Source organism: Nelumbo nucifera, chromosome 3 (assembly GCF_055504915.1).
Source record: "Nelumbo nucifera cultivar China Antique chromosome 3, China Antique-T2T, whole genome shotgun sequence".
Lineage (NCBI taxonomy): Eukaryota > Viridiplantae > Streptophyta > Magnoliopsida > Proteales > Nelumbonaceae > Nelumbo > Nelumbo nucifera.
In genome coordinates, this window is record NC_142651.1 from 2,097,576 (window position 1) to 2,122,360 (window position 24,785).

Sequence of the window (24,785 nt, forward strand, 5' to 3'; positions counted from 1 at the left end):
AAAGAAGAAAAAGAAAACATCCTGAGAGCTGTTTGGGAGCTTCCTGTGCATGACACGTTGCCCCCACTAGGTCCCTTTCTTGTCTCTTTGATGACTGAAAAATATTGGTTGCAAATACACTTTTACCCCACACCCTTGGTAAGGTACTAAGGTGTGATGGGCAGGAACGTCCAAAACAGCCCAGGCTGGGCTGTTTTTTTTTTTTTCCTTTTATCCAAACAGCAAAAGTTTTCTGCGAAACCTTGAGACCTCAATTTTGTTTCTTTGCATTCGCATCTTTACAAAATTCCTGTTAACTTTGAAGTTATAGAACAATGACAAACCCAGGGGACAAAAAAGAAAAATTGCAATTTCTTTCTTTCACTAGATTGACTATTATTCCTTCACTATTGAATACCATGAAAAACATTACTTACAACTTCTAACTTTTCTTTCCTTTTTCTCTAAATGAAACTTATCATTAGATCAGAACACTTCAGGCAGAGGCCGGCCTTCAAGAAAGGACTTGAACAGAACAAGTGATCTCTCCGGCTGTGAGAAGGGAGCTTCATGTGAAGCACCTCTAATGGTGGCAAATGAGAGAATATTTCCATAATCTTGTGTCCATCCACCAACCTGGAAAAAGGGAATAGTACAGAATTTCAGTTGAATATCATGCAAGTGTACTAGATAACAGAGGAGCCTATACAAAAATTGTACGACCCAATACCGAATTTTTTCATTCCAAGCTTTTTTTTCATGGCTTTGGCTCTCAAGGAGAAACAAAAATAAGGAAGCTAGAGAGTTATGTCGTAAAGAATATGAATATCATGCAAGTGTTACAAAAAGATTTACCTGCTGCCCCGCAAACCAAACTCTGTAAGGCACCGTAGTATTCAGCCCAAGCTCCATTGCCAGTTCATGTACCAGAGTTCGGCTACCAGTTAATGGGATAACAGAATCTTGATCCCCGCTGAAGTGAAGAATGTTATTGTGTCATTTCTAACAAGTTATTCAGAGTTTTTTTTTTTTTTTCCTTTTAATCTCAGATAATGAAGATGAACCTTAAATTCTAAATTTACCTGTAAACCAATACGGGGATTCCAGCCTTAACAAGTGAGCCTACAATAGATATGGTAGGTATCTCCAGATTAAGCAGCTCATAATCCAGGATACTGTCATAGCCATCAATGCCATAAGAAAAAGAGTTCAAGTCAATAGAAGAAGATGTAATGAAAACCCTGCCCCACATTCGGCCCCAAATCCTGTTCACAGAGGAACCGAGTCCCTTCTGCATCCTACACTTCAAGCAATAAACTACAAGCACTCAAGCAGTCTTCTTGTAATATCATGGCTAGTTTGGCTACTAGAAGTATAAAAACAGTCTGAGAAAATGGGATTATGTCTGCTTATTAGGATAATTAAATTATTCAATTTGGCCATTGATAAATTCTATCATGAGGCTGGCCAGTTATCATGAGACCGAGTGGCCAAAAGTTCTGTACCAACAGGACGGTCAATTTTCAATTATATCATTCATTGTGTTTTTTTCATAAAGTGAAGAGAAGTACTTGCTGCAAACAGCCCATCTGCGGACTCCTACAAGACGTGCATGGAGAGCCTTCTGCACATCCCGCCTGTTTAAGTAATTAACTGTTTCATCCTCAACACAGACATCTATCCTCTCGGTAACTTGCTGTCAGATAAAAACAGAAAAGAAAAAAAAAAAGAAGATAGTGAGAGGGGGAAAATGAAACACAGACAAAAGGTTGAGTCAGAACAAGAATAAGAAATTTGAAGCAGTTAATGGAGTTGATGAAAACCATGTTTTCAAACTCACCTGGGGATTAAGCACCTTGGATTGCGAAAGCACTGAAGATATGCAGACGTCAAGAGTAACATCATACTTGTCCACAAATCTACTGGTTTCTTTGCTCACCCGGCTCATCACCCTTGAGCAGACAGAGGAAATGGAACCCCTGTAGTATTCACCAACATACCGAGAATAGTTACATGCAGAGGTGAAGAGTTTGTATGTAGAATCTGATATCAACCCATGAGACCAGAAGAATTCAGCTCTTGAATTGAAATCTGTAGCAAATTCTAGAACTGGGTTTCCCAGCTGCAGTTGAAGAAACTTCATCGTTAGGTTCAAGCAAGAATAAATAATCTCATTAAAGATTAAGAATCGAGTAAAATCGTCAAAATTTGAAGTTTCGAGTTTATAATACTCACAGCAATTCCTTTCAGATTGAACAGCTTCTCCTTCTTGTTGAATTGAATTATAAGCTCTGCAAGTTGTGGAACATAGTGGCCTACAATAGCAAGAACTTCGGAATCGGTGTCTTTTATGTCCTTTGCAATCACAGGAGATGGAAGTTGTTTTTGAGCAACAGCTTACCTGCATAGCTTTCCCCTGTTATAAACAGGTCCTTGTGCTTATATTGTGGGAACTTGAGGAACCATCGCTGCAAGAAAACGAGATTGTCCCTGGCTTAAGAAAGCAAAAGTAAAAACAGTCTCAGAACGCAATTTGCAAAGACTACATGCCTGGAAATCAGAATTACTCGTAAACGGAAGTTTAGATATGGATGATAAAGCCATGGTAGATACGTTCAATACAAGGAAAATTTTTTTGAGATACTCTGTACAAAAGGAACTACAAAATATTCATTTTCCGTATCTTAGAATCCTAAACATAATGGTTGTTCAGGGAAGGAATAAAAAAACTCCGGGAAGCAAAACAACATTTTGATTGGAACAGCAGAAGATTTCCATTAAACAAAAATTGGAGTTAAAAAAATAAGTATAGATCTTTCGAGTCAACATGTGAAAATAAATAAAAGGAAGAGAGAGTAATGAAATTGAGACATGCCTGTTATCTTGTCATCCACGGCCACATAGGAGGAAGTATCAGTCGAGTAAGAGAACCCGACTCCTACAGGTGTCTCTAAATATAGCATATTTGCTTCTGTGGAATAGAGAGATAAAGGAATCAGCCATATCCTTTTATGCTTTCTGTTACCACATCTTAATGCTCAGAAAAAGAAAAAAAAAAGGGAAAAAACATAAACAAAAAGAATAACTATTGGAAGTGCATGGGCATGTCACCTCTGTTCCAGCTATATTCATTTCTGACCAGAACCTCCCCACTTGGTCTAAAAGGCCCATTTTCAGAAAATGCCCCAACTCCAAGGGAAGAACAACCAGGCCCTGCACAAGAAAATTCGAACACACTCAGAATCCTAAAATCCTGAATTCCTTCTCTTTCTTTCTCTCATCTTCTGCACACTACATTTCCGTCTTCAGTTCTTCTGTACACAGAAAATCCATTCGACTTACCTCCATTTAACCAGAGAACAAGAGGCTTCGATGCAGGATCTATTTCTGCTTCAGCGAAGTAGTAAAACAAATCTCTCCGTCTCTTGTCATCCACAGTAACATAGCCTGAAAATTGCTGGAAACTGACTTGGGGCTGTCCGGGTAACTCGGTAATCCTATCAGACAAAGAAAGAGATGCTGCTATCCCCATAAACTGGAATAGCTGCAGCAGTGCTGTAGCTGTGGCGATAATTTTCCGAGATGGACAGTGCATTGTTTCAGGAGGGAAAATGACGCTTGACAACAAAGAAGTTTCAGAGAGAAAGAGGTGGGGGTGGGGGGGGAGGTTTGTTTCTTTAGTGTAGAAGAAGAGACCCATCCGACTAATAAATAGTTTGCTCAGTGAGTGGACATTTTTAATAAACAGAAACCCCACTTTTTATTATTTATTCTAACTTTTTTTCTTTCCTTCCTGGTTTGAGTATGGAGATGATAGAGACATAGGACGTTCAGGAAACAAGAGAGAGAGAGAGAGAGAGAGAGAGAGAGAGAGAGCACTTCACAGTGACTCGTGAGTAGGGTCGTCTCTGCTGAATTGGCTGATTCAGCATAGAGGTTGCTGCTTTGAGATTGAAAAGAGAGTTTTGGAATATTTGAAATCCAGATTCCTGATACTTAAAAACCCTGATTTCCCTACCTGAAATTAAATATTTACAACCACGTGGCTTTTATTTTTGTTTTAACTTTTAACCAAATAATAACCAGTAATAAACAAGAAAAATACCCTTTATACTTTAAGCAAATGCAGTTACACTCTGTTGCACAGAAAGTTGCATTACAAGATTACTTTCCTTTCTGAAAATGAAAGAGAATGAAAAACAGTATTTCCCAATATATAAGAGAAATTTAATTAATAAAAGAAGATATCATCTTTTGCTTGAACAAAAAGAGAACTATTGTCAGAAACCAGGCCTCGCTTCTTTTGTGTTTTCCAAAAAAGAAATGGATTGAGTGATTAAACTTTGATTATCTCCAAGTACAAGGCCAGGAGATATGGATGAAGATGCCATTATCCATGTATGATAGTTGCTAGTTGCTACTATACTGTCATTGAATGAACGCACTATGTCATTATCCATCCACATTTTCCTTCTAATTAATGCAACAAGCGAATTTTATCTGACAAAATGGGTTTGACTGATAATTCGTCAAAAACTATTCCAAGTCAAGACAACCATGTTGGAATGTTTACATTATAAATGGTTTTTATCAATAATTAGAAGATTAATTAACAGGAATGTAGAACATTTTTTTCTTAATTTCCCTTGTTTTCTCAGAACAATTTGCTCTGTTTGTGATTTTCTTTCTTCTTTTTTTTTTTTAAATTTTCTGTTTAACTTCTGTGAAAGAGAAAAAAAGGCATTGTCTTGGTACAATTAATGGTACTCAAGCTACAATTTTCCATCCATCCCAAGATCCTATTTTTTTTTCCCTGCAAATTGATTCAAGCATACATATGATAAAAGTAAATAGTGAAATGAAATGTGGGCTTCTGAAGGTATGGACCACTAAATATAGTTTTGCCTCCCCCCCCAGCTGAGGGAAGGTACTCGCATTACAGAAGGCATTTTGAAAAAGTTGGGTCATTCTGTACAGTCCGACTTGAATACCTGTCATACAAGGCAAACATTTGCACACTCACGTGATACCTTTCAAGAAAAGGACCACTACCCCAGATGGAAATTACAAACTGTTTGCACAAAGTTTATTGTATGGGGGAGAAAAGAAAACCTCTCATTTGTTTGGAAACTGTTGTAGTTTTCTCATTATTTTTGCCTTCTTTCTGATATAACAGGAAACTGGAGCTGTTCATTATTGTTATTATTTTTTTTGGAAATAGTGATCAGGAAAGGGAATCTCTTTGATTTGGTATATGGGTTGGGAACTTGGGATTGTTCCATTTTAGATAAAAAAAGGATATAACGAAAAAAATGGGATAATAAAGTGATCTTCTCTTTATATAGATAAGAAACTTCTCTGCACGATGGGTTCTGGTTAGTCATAATAAGAGAAAATTTGGTAATGTTTAGAGTAATTAAGTTCAGTTGATCCACAAATTTTCTTTTTTGTATTTTGATACACATTGATGAAGTGAGATGAAACAATTAAATACACATAGATCAGGGTAGAGACTATAGAGGGAGAAAATAATGTTGCAAGTAACAACCAAGACCGTTTTCTTTGTTTCTTCTTAATACTCAGTTCGGGGTGTTTGCTACATTTTGGAGCAATTATTTAAAGTCTGCGTTTATAAACGACAAAATTTCGTCCGTTATCCGTGTTCATATGGTCAGCACACACAGACACAGCTGGTCTTTCACAAAAGACCCTGATCCTAGCATGTAATTACTTTATTGCCACTAACATAGTAACATTTAAAAGCAGCTTGGATGATGATGATGGGATTTGTTGGAGGGTTAGGATCATGTATGGAGCATCGGAACAATTAATATGCCATCCAAGAAGGAGAAGAAGAAAAAATAATAATAATGAACTGTAAACAGTAATAGTACAGTGCACATGGCGCAGGAAGGGAGCCAGAAACTATTTGACAAATAGATGAATTGATGGAGGGACATGCATATATTATTTATATATAGCCGGAGTAGACCATCTTGTCTTTTTGCTTGAGATATGGCGAAGATGTACGTGGAGATCATGGACGAAGAAAAGGAGATCATGCGAGACACTGACACTGGAGCTGACTGCTCTAGCTGCTGCAAGGCATCCTTCTCTCTGTCTAGCTAGCTGCAGAATGCAGGTTAATTATCCAAGCCAAGGCTTCTGCCCTTCTGTTCTCTGCCGTCTGCTTAAGGTCAAGATGTGAAGGGTGACTCATGACTGCTGATCAGAAGGTTAGCAGCAAGTCATCCTTCCTCTCTTCTCAGTAGTTACCCCTCCTTCGCCTACTCCTATCATCTCCATGAATGCGGATTACTCCACTCCAACTCCATCCACTTCCACTAAAAAATTAAAAAAGCAAGACATTCCATTTCTTGGCTTTTGAAATCTAATCTCTCCCATCTCCCATGCATACTTCCAACTCCAGCCCCTTTCTTTTTTTTTTTTTTTATGTATGTATATTTTATAATATTTTGTTTGATGCAGTAGTCCTGCTCCTGCTCCTGCATCTGCATCTGCATGAATTAATGTATTTGGGTATTACTTTTGATTAAGATATAGAAGTGGTTGAGATAGATTATTCATGTTGGAAAATGTTAAATGTGTGCCTACCAATACCAATACCACTCATTGGAGTGGAGTGGAACACTGGAGCATGGGGGGGCCTGGGCCTGGGCCTGGGGGGCACTCGTGCTCAAGACCATCACCGTGGTGTTGAGTGTTGTTCGCTTTTCATTTTTCAAATTTGGAGCCTTGCGATGGACCCAATGCTTCACCTTTTCTCTTCTTTCACCTTCATTTTTCCCTTTTAATGATGGAGTTCTTTTTTAATTATTATTTTGAAAAAGTCCATTCACTTTTTTCCCCCTTGTCAACAAAGCTTTTCTTTGTTTAGTGTAGGACCGTATATCCCTTGTTTCTTCTCTGAATCCAAGTTACCCACATCCATCCATTTATTCTGTTAAAAAGTAATGAATTCTATTTTATTTCTGATAGCAATTAGGTTTTATTTATTTATTTTTTATAAATGAGCGAGGAAAATGGAAAAGAAAACGGATGTGGTTCATATGGGATCTGACCAGGTCGCCCAGCACTAGTAGAAAACCACTACCATAACCATCCTTATTGAAGGGGGTTCAAAAATGTGATATATATCCAGATGTGCTTGTGCTCCCAATTAAACTACATAATTAACTCCTATTAACTAGTAATTAATGTTTTTATGTAGGACTTATCACTAATGTACTAGAGAACAGTTAACTATAAAAGAATATATATATATATATACTGATGAGTGAGTGGAAATACGAAACATAAAGCTTCAAATGTGAAAAAGGTCAAAAACTAAACTGTCCGAACAGAAGTCTCTCTTTCTCTCTCACGGTCTTATCCATCCTTGTTCCGCAAGTCTTGTATGGTGGGAGTGAGAAATGATGGGTCAAAGAAAGGAATGATAATAGGAATCAACGAGGACAAGGCGATAAGCATTCCCGCTCGTGGCATGAATTACTCACGTGAGATATTCTTTTGGCGTGGTGGGCCAGTACAGATGTAAAAGAGAGAGCATGTGTGATGGTCCCACTGTTCGCTCAACGCCTCAACGTAGAGGAAGAGTGCGCAAGGAATGGCGTATTGGTGTGATTTCAAAACCAACCCCCTCGGCCCCTCCACCTCCCCTTTGTTTTTTCTTTTTGGGGTCTCCTGTGGGCACGAACACGATTGAAACCACGCCCTCTTCAGATCCCTAGTGTCCAACCACAACAGCCAAGAATGGAATAATCGGAGTGTTGCTTTGTCTATTATTAATTCACACAAGTTGAATATGTATATATATATATATATATGCTTTAGAGATTGGGGGGGGTGCTGTTGAACTGAATTTGGAGAAGAGATTCTTATTCTATTCATCAAGTAAAACAAACACGACTACAACGGGGCAAACCCAAATCCCCCACTCCATTCCACCATTCAAGTGGAACAGGGGATGCTCCTCCTGACTTGTTCGCCTGATCAGTCCCAACTCCCAATTAGGGCTGTTCATAAGAATGTCCAACCCGATCAAATCGACTAACCCGGATCGATTCAACTTGAGTCGGTTGGGTTTTCATCCATACCGGTCGGTTTCGGGTTGGGCACATACATAAACTGAAATCTCAGGTCGGTTTCGGTTTTCAAACCGAACTAATATTCTACTAGTTTGGTAGTTCCTACTTCCTAGTTTGAGTAGTTTCCTAATTTCTATTAGTCTTCTACTTTAGACTTCTGCTAGAACTAGAAGTTTAGAAGGTCCATTAGGCAATTACAATTAGAATTCAATTAGGTGTCATTTTCTAGTTTTTTACATAGATTAGAATTTAGAAGGTTTCTAAATTTTTATTTTATTGATTTACCTACCTAGATTACCTAGTTTTTTACTCTAGAAGGCCCATTATTAACACTTGTTTTTACATAAAGAATTTATTGATTTTATTCTTTACCTGAATTAAATTTAGATTTATCTTGGACTCTTGAATATCAAATTATCAATTAATTCAGATTTTATTTACCTTTGTACAAGAGCAAAACCGAAACCGACCCAACCCAACTCAAACCGACCAGGTCGGTTTGGCCTGTCAGTGGATCAGTTTCGATTCCCACCTTAGCTAACCCGATCAGGTCGGGTCAATTGGAAAAATCCCAAATAACTAACTCAACCCAACCCGTGAACACCCCTACTCCCAACTCCAACACAGCACACCTGGGATTCAACATTTTAAAATTAAGCAAGCGTATAACACATGAAAACAGTTTTGATCATTTCAACTCAGCTTCTTTTATGTGACATACATATAGTGACTCGCCCAACTACGGATCATCTACAAAGCTTAAATTATATATATATATATGCCGAGTCGTGTGGGATAGGGCAATTTTATTTGGAGATTTCTCCGTACTTTACTTTTTGACAAATATACACACACAGTGACACAGACAACTGAAAATGGTTATAGTTAAGTTAGCATGGGCAAAATGTTGTTACTCCTTTTCCTAAGACTAATAGTAGATTATGCGTTTGAATTGACAGAGTTGTTGAAGGAGGTAACTTCTGTATCCAGTCCCAGTCCCAAGTCCCACAGTCCCACTGTGTTGAGTGAGTGTTGTGGCTCATTTTATATAATCTATTTTTAATTAAAAATAAATAAATATGCTTTTTCATGTGTGTGTGTTGTTCTAGTGTACTCACACAAAGCACGTTCACAGTTCACACAACCTTAATATAAGAGAGATAACACATCAGACACCACTTGGTAGTTGGTAGGCCGGCGCGAATAGCTCAAAGTGTTGGCCTTTTTCTGTGTTGTTGGTCAAAATGCAGTTGGTGCTGTGGATTGTATGAAAATTACGGATATGGACAGATCACAGATGCAGGAGGGGGGAGGGGTAGTACTGTAGCAGTAGTAGAGGTTTCGAAGAAAACACACAGTAAGGTACGCATGCGCGCCTGCAACTGTAATCAGTGAGTGTGAGTTGCGAGTGGGCGTGAAAACAAAACCCACACTCCCAAAATAATATACAACGTTGAATTGAATGTTCATTCTATCGGTATCGGTATCTATCGGCACATATTCCACTGATGACACCGTAACAAAGTAGTCAGTCCAGTCACTCCACTCCATCGCACATTGCAACTCACGAATCCCTCCTTCTCTCTCTCTCTCTCTGTAGTATGTGTACGCTGTACTTGCCTGCTGGTGCTGGACTTCGCGGCGCCTGCGCTCACCTGTGCCTGTGAGTCTAGACTCTTGTTAACAACTTTCCTCCTCCACAGGCCATTGCAAAAAATTAGTGGGCCCCCAGTCGCAGTCCCCCACCCTACCTGTTCATCTTACTTTCTCATTTCTCAAGTCCATGAAAATAATAATGGGCCGTATGTATTCCCTGCTCCTCCCAGTCCCAGTTGGTCGTGATTCAGTAATAAGAGGCCCTCGCCTTCCCATGAAGGTGGGGCATGGCTGCTACCTGTTACTTGTATTCTAATCTGACGTGATCAACCGATTCATCATTAATGTGAGGGAGAATGGACCCCTTTTCCAATACTACAGTAAAATAAAAATTTACTGTTTTATTTTTTTTTAAATATGACAAAACCAATTCATTATGAAATACTCATTAAGTTATTATTTGGCATTCAGGTCAATTAATAATTTTAGAAGAAAATAAAACATAAAGAATTGTAATGTGTACTATTTTATTGATTGATTTTGATACAAAAATCATTCAACAATTTGAGAGAGAATTTAAAACGGTTCTATAATTCTATACAAGTGGATAAATTTGCTAAGAGGGACTAATTATAGATTCCAATAAATCTATAATAACAGCCTTTGCATAATACCCAAGACAAATCCAACTCCACAATGAACTTTAAGCCTTTTAAGAGAGCTCTAGCTTCAGCTTCAGTTGCAGACATAGAAGGTAAAAGAATAATACGCCCATTAATAAAGTTCCCAGAGTAGGTCCTTAGCACTAAACCTACAGCACAGCTCTGTCCACTCCTATTGCACCATCGAAATTCAGCTTCATATATAGCACCTTCAGGCAGGCGACACCAATGATTGACCAATCTATTAGTCTCTACCACAACTAGGTTCTTTGGAATGGATTTATACCTTTATATTTGGCTTTCCAAATCAGATAACCGAGCCTCTACACTAGATGTCACCTCCTCAATATTAATTGGAGAATGTTCTAAGACTACCTTGCAATGAGATCAAATCAGCCCCCACAATGTCTCACAACACATCCCCGCCGTGTAGAAAACATCTAGCAATGATAATATCAAAATTAGTAATATCATCATCGGGAGATGTTTCCAATACACAGCGAGGATGCACTGTGAAACGTTATAAGGGACAATTTTGTAGGAGCTGATTTGAACTCCCTTGCAACACATCTTTCAGATGTGATAAAGAAGAATAGCTCCTATAGCAAGGGTAGAGACTGTTTTTTCTCACTAAAAGCATCATATATTAATACCCATTGAGATAGACACTCTATTAAAAAATGGTGTCTGAGTTCATCAGTCCTGAGACCTAAAGATTTGCCAAAAAGTTACTCTTGTAATCTGGCAGGTCACAAAAAGATGATCTATTGTCTCATTTCCTTCACCGCACAAAGGGCACATTGCATCTCCACTCTAACGGGAGGACATTATTAAGGCACCTCCAAAGAAATAAATAAACTCTAGGCGGAGTATTCTTGAATCGCCAATTTTTTTCCACGACACACTTCCAAATGCTGGGGCCACCCCTGAAGACTGAGCTTCCGTCAATCTCAGAGCACGATAGCTGGCTGTAGTGGTTAAAAACCCGTGGGGATCCTTGGACCAGACAAGGAGGTCTTCACTGTTTACTACTACTTTCGGTAACTTATACACGTAACGGCTCTGCAGCGATTCCTCTCCAAATACATTTCGAAGCTCCTCTTCCTTCCAACAATTATGTTCAGCATCGATAAAATCCGCTACTCTCTTCCACTGCCCCAAAGGGAGAGAAGTATTATCTCTGTGCCACTGCGTGTACGGTGTACCCCTGGGGTACAAGATCGGTAAGATCATTAATGCTCCACCCAATCCCCACTGACCATAACGCCCCCTCTCCTAATGATGACATAAACTTCAAAATATTATTTCAGCTACCTGAGGATCTTTGGTTCTCCTTGAGAATTCAAAAGGAATTTTGGTGCCTAATATATTTGAATTTTAATACTCTCTCCCACAGCAAGTCTTCTCACGTAAGAAATCGCCACCTCGGCCTCATAATTTGAGTTTTATTTTTCGGCAAGGTATCTATAATCCCCAATCCGGTAATTGCATCTGATGGAGAATGGAAAATGGGGTTATTGAGACTTGGAGGAGTAAAAGTTTTGAGTGGCGTCTGAACATATTGTCTTTATGACGTTATTTGCTCCCACTCATTTTTATTAAGTTTGTTTTTGGGTTACGGGCAAATATATTTCCAGGATACAATAGAGCCTTAGGCAATAATCTGCAATCAATAAAGTTGAAAATTCTTCGAAGAAATCTTCTGTGAGATAATAGCAGATCATACTAAAAGAGAGAGAAAGTGATTTTCAGAAATTGTTTTGTATGTGTACAAATGCTTGATTTGTGTTCCTTAAATAATCTTGAAGTCATGAATAGGGGTGGATTCGAGCCGAGCCGAATAGTACTAGGCTCGAGCTTGGCTCGAGACTGTTCTACAAGGCTCGAGCTCGAGCTCAAACTCGGTTCGAGGCAAAAATTCATAATCTCGAGTTCAGCTTGGCTCGGGCTCGATTTTGAGAAAAAAATATTTTATAAAAATAAAATAAATTATATATAAAAGTATTTTTATTTGATATTTAAAAAATTCAGAATTATAATAATTAATAATTATAATATTTTTATTATATATATTATTTTCTATAATTTTTTTTATTATATATATATATATTCGAGTTGGCTCGCGAGCCTCACGAACAGCTCGTGAAAAAATATTTTTTAGAAGGTAATTAACAATTAATGACTATTAACTTTGAATGGTGCTTCTTGATCACACCTAATCAAATCGTGGTCATTCATCAACGGTCAGCCTCGCACCAAAAGTCAAAGCCTCCATTCGCAAGCCATGCGGGTGTTTGCAAAGTGCTAGCAAAGTGTGCCTCTAAAGCACCTCATTGCACTACACACACGCGCACACGCACATTGCGCAATAGCAAGCTTCTATACTCTCTTATCTTTACCTAAAGAGTGTAAATCATCTCCTATTAAAAAACCCAAAACAAAACTTGTAATTTTTAATTGTGGGATAAGTTAAAAAATTGTTTTTAGCAAGAAAAGAAGCTATTTTCAAGATATGTGTGCAAGTATAATTTTTCATGTAATTGACCAATCAAACCCTATTAGATTTAATTTCTAACTAGTGGGGACCCGTGCGATGCACGGGATTTATTAAGAGAAAGCTAAATAGTAAGAAGGGTCGTACACTAAAATACCCCTTATAGTTTTATGACCTATAGTTAACATTTTACTAAAACATCACTTATAATTTGCAATGGATTTAATCAATTTTCCATTAGATGATAGTGGAACATGACAGTGTTGACCCTAATGTTCATTTAAATAAATTTAATCAAAAGAAAATAAAAATAAAGTACCATTTTTGCCCTTAATAAGACATGGGCAACCACTCTATTGGCTACATTTGTTCAATTTTATTTTTTATACAAAAAAAAAGTGTTAGGGGTATCTTTGGAATAAAAAATCATGGGTCTAAGGGCAAAACAAACACTCCTTAATGAAATTGTGGGCCTAAGGCCCTGACCTTGATTCTGAAATTAACCCCCATTCCTGATCCCTGATTGGGATGGGTTCCCCGTGGGGACCCGAATCCCCTAAATGTTTCTAGATAATAGTATTTTTTAAATAATATTTTAAATATATTTTGATATATATAATTTTTATATATATAGTATATTTTTAAAATAAAAATATAATATACGATTATACTATTTATATTATATATATCAAAGTTTTTCATTATAAATAATGTTTTAAATATGTTTTGATATATATAATATAGATAGTATATAGTATATTTAATATAAATACCATTTAATACACACACACACACACACACATATATATATATATAATCGGGGTTGGGGTGGGGCAGGGACCTCAATCCCCCTCCCCGACCCCGACCTCGACCTCGACCTCGATCGGGGATTCCTATTAATCCTCGTCCCTCTCCAACCCCATTGGATCAGGGAAGTTAGGTCCCCGTTGGGGATGGGGAAATTTTTCATCCCTAAAAGTGTGTTCTAATAAATGACCCTAATAGAAACACATAAGAGTATACAATTTGTTTTATATTTTTAACTTTTTAAACAATTAATAATTATTCATATTTTATATACTACTTTTAATAAAATTTTTATAATAAAAAAATAACAATAATTAATTTCAGTTAGGTTTATTTATCAAACTAATGAAACCAACCAACCCAATTAACTCGACCCGAGTTGGTTGGTTTTCTAGTATTTTAGGTTGGCTTTGGTTAAAAAATTTCCCAATTCGACCAAGTTGGATCAATTCCACTTTGGCCATTTGTAAACCGGCCAAAACCGAACGACCTAACCATGGATATATATTAATATTTTATATTTTAAATATAAAAAAGTGGGAATTTTCCTACATTTCTTAGTCTAAAATGTTTTATATCATGAATCTAATTTTTAAATTTATTATTTAATAATCGCACTATAATTTTTAAAATTAAATTAAAATTTTAAGTTTAAATCTTTTGAACAAACTGACCAAACTAAAAAATCGGCCCAAACCAATACAACTTGAATGTGTCGGTTTTCACAAAAGGTCAGTCGGTTTCAGTTGACCAACTTCCTAACTTGAGCAGGTCAATTTGGTTGGCCAAATAGCCTACGACTGCACCAAACCAACTCATGAACACTCATAATTTTAGCTAAATTAATAGTCATATATTTAATAAATAACAATAGTTTAATCTCCCATATTATTGAAAATTTATAGCAAAAATACACAATTATTGAAAATATATTGATAATGAAAACTACAATAATTACAGAAATTACAAAAATACAATAAGTACTAAAAATATATTAACTTAGTCAATAAATAGTATAATCTCAAATAATAGTTTAATCTCTACTAAATATTAATCAATAACTTATAGCAAAAACACAATAAATACAATAAGTACAATAAAATAAATTTAAAATTTTCAATAATTGTAATTTAATCTCCAATAATTATTGAAAGTTTTCTATTAAATAACTTAACAAAATATATTTATACATACTTATTGAAAATGCATTTATCACAAAAGACAATAAATATTAATTTTAGTATATATAATTACATAATAAATATATATTAAGAGTAAAATTATTATTACATAATTTATTTAATTTAACTATTTAAAATCTATTTATGTTAAATATTTTTCTATTTAAATTATTTAGTTGTTTAAATACTTAAATAATATGTAAAATATTTAAATTTTAAAATATTAATTACTTATTAATTTAATTTTCCATAAAATCATAATTTTTACTATGATTACATAATTACATTATTAAATTTGTAATGTATTAAATTATTATTAATTTAAATATTATGTTATAATTATTTTTCTACTTTAGAGAATTTTTTAGATTTATTACATAATTTCGTTATTTTAACTATTTAAAATCTAGTTATGATAAATAATTATTTATTTAAATATATAAATAATCTATAAAATATTTAAAATTTTTTGTTTTTTGAATTTTATTTATTTAAATCTATTACTTATTATTAAATATTTAAAAAACATTTAAATTGCTAATCCAGAAAAACATAATTTAAATTGTTAGTACATAATTTTGTGATATATTTTGTAAAAATATAAAATTATTTTTTTTTGTTTTTAATAAATATTTTAAAGTTATTTTATAATTTTGTTAGAATATTTAAATAATTCTTAATTTTTTTTATCTTAACTTTCTTTAGATAGATATAGATAAAAAGTATGCGAGAGGATAAATAGGAATTAGAGATAATTTAGGAGAGAAATTCTCTATTAAATTAGCCACAACTTTGGAGATAAATAGGAATTAGAGATAGCTTAGATGATAAATAGGAATTAGAGATAATTTTGAAGAAAGCGGGGGAGGTAGTTTAGGAGAAGAGATTATTTAGGTTAAGTGCATCTCATTGGTTGTTTAAAAACTAAAAAAAAAAATAGATAAAAAATGGAGAGAGATGGATAGATAGATAGGTGAGATTAAAATCCAATAGCATCAACCTCCAACTAGGAAGATGAATGGATTTGTTACCCTCAAAAGTCTCTCTCCAGATTTTGAATCATCATACAAACATTCTTTGGAAAAATTCTAGTTGCCATATAAAAGGTGGTATTGCTGCCAAAGTACTCTTAATAAGAACCGTCTTGCCTGCATGAGGCAAGTATTGGGCTTTCCAGCCTTGGAGCCTTGCTTTAATTTTATGAATGATCATACGTTCCTCCTCCTTGCAAGTTGCAACCTCTTTCTGCTAATAAATAGCCCCCTAGATATTTCTCAGTGGTGCTCATTAATCTCACTCCCAAAGCAATCTCTAGTTGACGTCTCACCCTCCTATGTGTATTCAAACTGAAGAAAATACAAGATTTTTTAAAATTCACTTTCTTCCCCGACCAGCTTCCAAACTTTGAAAGAGTCTCCTTTATCATGTGAATTTCAGTTGTAATACACTTACCAACAATTAAAATATCATCTACAAACATCATCAAGTGGTTAAGTTTACAACCTCCTTTCCCTTTCCCTAGAGTTACGCCATGTAAGACATGGTTAGACCACTGTGACTCCAACATTCTGGAGAAAACGCCTATGCCTAAAATAAATAAGGAGACAAAGTGCATCTTTGTCTAAAACCCTTTCTGGAGTAAATTATAGAAAAGGGTAGACATTAATGATCGAGCACCTAATAGAACTATTGAGGAAATGCAGTGTTTTACCAATTTACAGAAATCTTTTGCAAAACCCCTTAAATGCATGACTTCAAAAATAAAATCCCATTCTATTCGATCATAGGCTTTTGGAGTTCCTTTTCCGACAGTTAGCCCGAAAAATTTGGATATCATTGGCTCAGTAGTTGAAAAATATCAAAGATAAGCAAAACTTTTGTTTTGTTTGGAAGTAATTACTAATTAATTAGAGTTGCTAACAATTTCTCTTAACAATACCCCCCCAACTAGTACAAAAATACACTAGTAAGCGGCACATATCCCTATAGTCGCTACTAATACAGAAGATAAAATTATCTTAGATCCATCTTAACAAGAGAGCCTTCTCCATCGGCCAGAGTTAAAAGGGATAATACATAACAAAAACTATTAGTAAGCCTATTTCTTGGAATTGACATTTAAGGGGGATTCAATTGAACATAGGCTTACTAAATTCCTGAGTTTGGTTGCAATGCAAATAAATTTATATTAATGCAAAACTATGGTAATGCAAATGATTTGAGTGTAAATTCTGACCTTTTTGTTTCAAATTTGAGCTTATTTTGTTTGATTACACTACAAATGAAGTAAATTAAGACATGAAACAAAATGAAGTAAAATCCAAAACAAAATTAAACAAGAACTTGCATTTTTTACATCTGCACTCCCATGCATTTGTACTAGTGCAAATAAAATTGCACTGCAACCAAACACAATTAAGTATGGGGTACATAGAATCAATGTTTCCAATCCATCGTTGACCCGCCGGTCGAACCATTCAAACCATCACCCAGTCAAGATTTCGTGTCTGGTTCAGTCAAGACCCACTAGATGGTCAAAAACCATTGATTTAGTCAAGAACTGTTCGATCCGATGATCGGGTCACGGGTTACATACTCAATGCATACAAACTTTCAGAGGCCATAACTTTGCACTCCAATGTTCGATTGTGGTGATTTTTTTTTTATTTTTGGTAACTTTTTGAGATCTATGCGTCCCTACGCACCTTGCCCCACTATTTTCATGAAAGAAACACCATTTTTTGGCCTCAAATTCCAATTTTTAGTATTTATTATAAATAAAAAAAAATTAAAAACATAAATTAAATATAAAATAATACATATAACATATCTAAAACATATTTATACATTTTTTATTGCTAATATATATATATATATTTATATGCATAAATAAATATAAATAAGGGGAAAGAGAGAAATGAATAGGGGTGACACCTTAGATATTTAAGACAGGGACTTTGCCGTGTTTGGTTTGAAGGAAAATAAGAGAGAAACCGAAAATTGATTCTCTCAAACTTTCGGTTAGATTATTATATATTTTCTATCAAACCAAACACAACCTTAGATACTGCAAGTCCATTTCAATGTTCAACTAAAAGCAATGCTAAATGTCTTCTCCAGTCAAATCACTTAAATGTAGTACAAGTTTATTCATCGGAAAAAGTATACCCCACTATACCCGCATGTGTATTGACATTAATTCCAGCTCACATCTACCCAACTGTACAGTAAGGCTAAGAAGGCTGAACACTCATTCTTCCTTGTTCCTTTATTCTCTTGGTCAACTTTGCATGTTAAAAGGTTTTAAAGTTTACTGTAGTATTTTGACGGGATTGTACACATACCATCATCCTATATATGATGGAAATATTACAAAACTCGTTATAATGACCTTGTATTGGTTTCCCTTCTTTTTTTCTTTCTTTCTTTATTTTTTCCTTCAAACCAAACATAGCCTTAAAGAATGGCACGGACAGGATAATTAGTGATATTCCTAACCTTGGGTTCGGATCGACATTAATTCTTCCGTGGCCTTTAGTCCAGCAGAAATTACAAGTTACAACCTCAATCTTCCAAAACATCAGTGATTGCCTTGCCTGTTAGCTACGCTCTCAAGCTAAGGAGTCGGCAAGTGAGTGAGCTGATGGTGGAAGTGGAACCCCAGGTAAAACCTGCTTCTATGGTATTAACCAGCAATTTAGCTTTTCTCATCTATGGCTTGCCATTTATCCTTAATTTCAATCAGCAAGTAACGGTTGTAAGTCCATATGGTTGGGTTTGGTTGTAATACGAATTTATTTGTATTGATACAAAATCATGATAGTTCAAATGATTTTGATGCAAATTATGATTTGTTTTTAATTCAAAATTTATCTTATTTTGTCTGATTGCAATACAAACGAAATAAAATAAGACCCGAAACAGAAAAAAATAAAACTCAAAATAAAATTAAATCAAAATTTATATTCATTTCATTTGCACTCCCATACATTTGTATTAATGCAAATAAAATTGCACTGCAATCAAACACAGCCTTATAATCAAAATTCCAAAAGCCAGAGTCCTTTCAAACTACCATTGCTTGAACCGATTGGTCATGGACTCATTGTTTATAGTACATAGATGTATGTAAAATCTGCTCATTGACAGTCTCGAGAGACACTGAAAAGATGTGGAAAATTTAGTGATTAAGTTATTCCTCATTTCCCAATAACATTTATGTGTGACATTCAAAGTTTAAAAACAATCTAATGGCCTCCAAGTGAGGTAAAATGGATTTTATTAAAAGCATGACACAACACCAATAGTAATAGGGGAAAAAGTCAGCATCTCTTAGGCTGCGTTTGTTTGCGATACAAATGTAAATATGTAATTTGCATTAATGCCCAATTTTCGATTTAAGGATGCAGAGTGGGTTCTTAGTTCGAACTTGTTTTTGTTTGTTTTAAATCAATGCAAAAGGCTGTACGGGGTCTCTTTCATTTGATCAATTAGAGATTTGGAAAATACAAATTTGTACCCAAAAAATTAATGAATACAGTATTGCACTCTCCCCAAATTACGAAAATGTCAGAAAAGACATTTTCCCCTGTTAATAATTGCATTTCTACATTTGTATCACAAACAAAAGCAACCTTAAGAACAACTTCCTCCTGATTCCTGAAATGCGGATCCAGGAATAAATATCACAAATTATGTGATACAAATTTTCAAGAGAGTGAATGAAAAAAAAAAAAAAAAGTCTGATCAGTGGTCATTCTATGTGGCATTAAATTAAGAGTTCTTGCTTCGGATTCTGCTTCTCGAAGCTGTTCGGCTGTTACATTTGTACTCAGCTTCAGCTTTTGTACTCTAAGGTGGTGTTTGGCATCGATGCCGTTGCCTCAAAAACGATGTCACATTAGCACCACATCAGAAAATGTTACTTCAGACCATGCTTTAGAAATCGGGAAAGCAAGGTCTGAGGAAACATCAAATTCAACATTTTCTGAGGTCAGAACATTACTGTCAATGATACAATGATGTGGCACCAATGTGGCATCATCTGAAGCATTGGATAATATAGGCCAATGTTAAAAACAGTTATACAACATTGGTATCAAATAAAACTGATGTTGTTTCTCCAGAAAACATCCTAAGTGGCAGCATTGATGCCAAACAAAGTAAAAAGAGCTGTTTTCTAAGAAAACAATACAACAGACCCTCATCCATATAGCATATTTCGAAAAAATGGCTTTGAAACAACGACATCAATGCTAAACGCCTATTAATCTAATCCCAACAAGTAGAAGAATGGCATTAAACCATTGTTACACATCTTCGTCTTACATGGTAATGCTAAAGAAAAGCCTCCCTGAGGCAATATTGCTATAGATAGATAATTAATTAAATAAAATAATATAAAAAAAGCCCTTAATTAGGCTCAACTTCGAGGTTCATGCCTGAAGTACAAGGCACATGCCTCGTATCTTGAGATGCCTTCAAGAACATTTGTTTCATAATCCATTAATTAATTGTATGGTAATTTTATTTTCGCTAATTAATTGTGGGGTAATCCGTAATCCATGTGTGTGTAATATGTTATATCCCTGTATACAACTGGGCCCGGGCTATAGCCCTTATCATAGTTCATATTTTATAGGTGCTAAGTTCGGCCCAGTCATGAGAATCATGCATTCTTACTATTAGACCGGACTGACTCAGTTTTGGTTCAAAATGGATTAAACCGGGTCTATAGTGTTTTTGCATGTCTATCTCTCACACCCCTATTATTCTAATTTGTTTTCATGTAAATGAAATACACTTCAATTGGAACAGGATGGCAATAATAAGCTTGTATAATCCCAAATTAAAGATACTTGTTTCTGCAAAACAAAGATCCATTTTTTACACTGCATAAATGGATTTATGAAAAAGAAAATGAGATTTAAATAAATTATTTTTTTCTTAATTTATTAACCTAAGGCTGTGTCTGGTTACAATGCAAATAAATTTGCATTGATGCAAAATCATGGTAGTGCAAATGATTTGAGTGTAAATTCTGATTTATTTTTGTTTTAAATTTTAGCTTATTTTGTTTGATTGCAATACAAATGAAGTAAATTAAGAGATGAAGCAGAATAAAGCAAAATCTGAAACAAAATAAAACAAGAATTTGCATTATTTACATTTGTACTCCCATACATTTGTATTAGTGCAAATAAATTTGCACCACAACCAAACACAACCTAAGAGAAAATATTAAATTAGAAATCTTTATTTGTTTTTTTTTTTCACTTTTTATATTTTTCCTGACTAATTTGGCCTGCCACATCCTAAACCGGGCTCATTTAGGCAAGACCGGATCTGCTCCTCACACCTAGCGCCTCACAAGCACCTCACACACACACACACACATCTTATCATATATTGGGAACATCTCCCGCATTTATTAGTTATAAGAAGCGGGATCTGCTCCTCACAAATGAGCGCCTCACTGGTACATCCAATGTGAACATCTCCCATGAATAATAACTAATGAGTACGGAAAATGTTCCTAATGGATGGTAGGATGTGCATGTGAGGCGCCAACTGTGAGGAGCAGATCCAGTCTCTTGTTATAATTCACGGGAGATGTTCCCAGTTTAGGCGCCCAGTGTGAGGAGCAGATCCCATCACCATTTAGGCTGTCTTTGGTTTCGAGCCCTCCCTATCAAAAATTTGGCTGTGCTCAAATCAATGTTTGCTGCAGATCCGTTATCTCACTCCATCGATAAGAAACAGATAGAGCCAGATTTGGATCGCCCAAATCATAATATCAGGCATAGTACAAACAAACCACAAACTGAAAACCGAGTTCGGATCCACTGGTACAACACATCTCTGGTAACATCCACGCAGCCGCACATCAGGAACATCACTTGTATTTTCTGTTGTCATTCATTGGAGATGTTCCCGATGTGTGGCTATCGATGTTTTGTGGTCAGCAGGTCCGAATTCCTGAAAACCAACCCCAGATCTTCCTCTCATCAGGATTTGTACTCCTAGATTCCGAAGCCGTAGTTCGTTGCACTGCAGCCTTGCAGGTTACCTTCCTTTCCCTGCAATTCAGACTAGATTAGATGTTTTATGCAGATAAGCCCATCGATCTCATGAATCAGATGCCACTTCAACAGCCCTAGATCCTCTCATCTGGTGGTCTTAGTAGGAAGATGAGCTAGGATGGGATCCTCTCAATCCGTCCAAGAAGAAGAAGAAGAGGAGGAGGAGGAGGACAATAATGGCGAAAAAGATAAAAGAGAATTGGAGAACCCTGTGATGAAGAAGGTTTTGGAGCAAGAGCCGGAGATGCTCCCATGTCACGCGTCCGCGTCTCCCCTGTCTCCTCAGTTGTCCACAGTTGGAACTCCGCGTCTCGGACCCTCAATTAAGGTATGGATCCTTACAACGTTCTCGAGCCACCGCCATCACCACCACCGCCCCCACCGAGGTTTTTCTCATCGGACGCCCTTGATAACGATGATCATATTGTTACCGAGGTCTTCTTGATCAACCATGGCGAATGTGGTATGAATCTCAGGCCAGATTTGGTTCCTGGACGGTGGCCAGAGGCATCCCTGATGCCGAATGGGAAGCGGCAGGCGAGGGCCTTGGCGGTGTTCCTTAATTCTCGCGGGGTTCGCTTCAGTGTTGTCTATTTGTCGCCGCTTGACCGGGCGAAGGCGACCGCCGTTTTGGTTTGCCAGGTACTTTCTTTTTTGCTGTTTCTCGTGACTACTCCGTCTTAGATTTTCTTTGATTATTCAGGAAGTTAGTAATTTTGAGTAACTGTATGGACTGTTATTTGCGATTGTTGTCCTTGGGCTGCTTGAAGATAACAAAGCATACAGATATGTATTTAAGGTTATTGAGCCAACTCCAGGATTTTGCAAATGAAGAAAATAAATGCTGTCTGTTTTCAAATTGAAGCATTTGCAAATCAAAAGTAAATGCTAATGTTGAAATTGAAGTATCATGAACTATACAGTTTACTTGTCTAGAGTCTATTAGTCATTTGATGCTATGATCAATACGAATTTCATAATGTACCTCTGAAGTTGACGGGTTTATTATTACCTTCCTTGTATTTATGATTCCTTTCAATAAGTTTTATTTTATTATAAAAAAAACTTTTCTCAGAATAGACACCTGTAGAATTTTATTATTTGTAATTCTTTTCTCTACCGGATGTTTAACTGAGCCAAAAGATGTTCACTCCAAATTCCACAGGAATTGAATTTTGCAGAGGAACAAATCCAATCATCAGATGCTCTTGTTGAGAAGAGTGAAGGCCATTGGGAGGGGTCTCTGTGTTCAGAAATATACACTCCAGAAATTATGAATATAATTAATAAATTGCAGTCTGACTTCTCTGCACCATCTGGAGAATCACTTAGGCAGGTGGAATTCAGGATGATCCAATTCTTTAATGGTATAGTCAAGCTTCCTGAAAAGCTGAGAACAAGGGATGTTTTGTTGCTCCATCAGAATGCGATGAAGAGCTTTTCCAGCCATAACTCTCAGGCTACGGCCAATTCAGTTCAGTACCAAGATGGACCTGTATCCCCACCTCCACATGGGGATCTGCTTCACAGGCACAGGCAGGGCCTTTCAAAAAAGAAATCTGGTAAGAGCCAGTTTCAGTTTGTGACCACAACTGGAGATCATGAGGTTGAGGATGTGCTTTCCCCTCAGGAAGCTAAAAATCCAGATCAACTTCATGAAACAGATGTCAGAAATGAGTCCTCTTCCTCCTACACATCCATTGGTGTTTTCACCCATGCTGTGCCAATTAAATGTCTCCTCACTGGTCTCCTTGGAAGTGGCCCAGCAATGTCGACTAAGATCTGTATAGATGATTCTTCAGTGACGGTATTGCAGCATTCATTAACAACAGGATGGCAGATAAATAGACTCAATGATACTGCACATCTCAGGCTTCTCTAAATCCTCCAATGGAACCGGGAGATGGATAAATGAGGTCACTTACTGTACTTGGTGAGGATTGATGTTATTACAAGTGGTTGATTGGATATATCTGCCGTACTCTTGATTAGCTCATTAATTTTCCTTGCTGTCCAAGGAATTTCTTTGGGAGTCTTGGACCAGTAGTTTCTCAGGAATTCCAGTTTTGGGACACCAGTGTTTTATTTAATTAGCAATTGGCAATACTTTGCACCCGTCAGGTGTTTCTATTCGACATATTTTCCAATTTTCCATCTCTAAAAAGAAGGAAAAGCTGTTAGAGCTGGAGCATCTTCCATTGGAATGATTCTTTTGATTTTTAGTAGCATTACAGGCATTGTTTTTGTACAAGTATTTAACAATCTAGACAGAGTAAGTAGTTTCAGGAACCATTAAATTTGGATGTTGAGAGATTAAATTAAATGTGTTGTGATTGCTTCTTCTTTGTCTATTGAGTTTGTTTTTCTTCTTGAGGAAAGCCTTGTTTCTTGTCTCAGCCGGTAGGTACTAAACATTGGGAAATCATCGTTGGCTGTGCAACTGCTGTAGTTTAAGTTGGGGCATCGTACATGACAACCGATCTCGCATCCCTGAGATCCCATAACCACCTTTGGTTGGTTCGTGGGCTTTTGCATCAACCGTAACCAACTATCAAAGAGTCGAGAAGAAAGAGCATTGGATGGAAGGCCTGTTAGCTGGCAACGGATTCAGGCGGGCAACTTAAATAAGTTAACATGATATCATTGGGCCTGGCCTGGATAGAGAGGGATGTTAATTTCTACCCTGTCCGGTGGGTACCAGCCCAGCAGCCCTTACTCGCCTTCTTTTGCTTGAGAAACAGATTTTTGGCAGGTATATAAATTTATGTATTAGGTGTTGAATTTAATAATATTTTAAATTTGATGTAAAGGATAGTTGATATTTTATGTATTGTTTATATATTTTAATCAAATAAATAAAAAATTTGATTCTTTTA

The 24,785-nt window shown here is 36.1% G+C and overlaps 1 protein-coding gene and 1 pseudogene across 3 annotated transcripts; one reads left to right on the top strand and one right to left on the bottom strand.

Moving 5' to 3' along the window:
* Positions 1-228: 228 nt before the first annotated feature.
* Positions 229-3,763, bottom strand: LOC104592771 (serine carboxypeptidase-like 45). Of its 2 annotated transcripts, none has more exons than XM_010252253.3 (10): positions 3,322-3,763; positions 3,091-3,192; positions 2,855-2,950; positions 2,381-2,473; positions 2,215-2,294; positions 1,820-2,101; positions 1,551-1,675; positions 1,062-1,154; positions 835-952; positions 229-615 (listed from the first exon to the last, which is right to left on the bottom strand). In XM_010252253.3, the coding sequence occupies exons 1-10, from the start codon at positions 3,677-3,679 to the stop codon at positions 466-468; spliced, it is 1,497 nt and encodes a 498-aa protein (XP_010250555.1). In that variant the 5' UTR covers positions 3,680-3,763; the 3' UTR covers positions 229-465. The 2 variants fall into 2 exon arrangements, with proteins under 2 accessions (XP_010250555.1, XP_088755666.1); XM_088899540.1 differs by having other exon boundaries at positions 2,381-2,469; positions 2,851-2,950.
* A 17,738-nt stretch (positions 3,764-21,501) lies between these two features.
* Positions 21,502-24,785, top strand: LOC104592773 (uncharacterized; annotated as a pseudogene). The gene is made up of 2 exons (XR_016084747.1): positions 21,502-22,551; positions 23,075-24,785. The product of XR_016084747.1 is annotated as an uncharacterized LOC104592773 (transcript).

What these genes read in the sequence shown, in the direction of transcription:
- LOC104592771 (XM_010252253.3), bottom strand. Translation starts at nt 3,679, where the DNA reads ATGGGTCTCTTCTTCTACACTAAAGAAACAAACCTCCCCCCCCACCCC. An exon ending in TGTTCTCTGGTTAAATGGAG is followed by an intron (nt 3,193 to 3,321) that starts GTAAGTCGAATG and finishes TTTCTTGTGCAG; the next exon opens with GGCCTGGTTGTTCTTCCCTT. An exon ending in ATCCCCGTATTGGTTTACAG is followed by an intron (nt 953 to 1,061) that starts GTAAATTTAGAA and finishes TCTTCACTTCAG; the next exon opens with CGGGGATCAAGATTCTGTTA.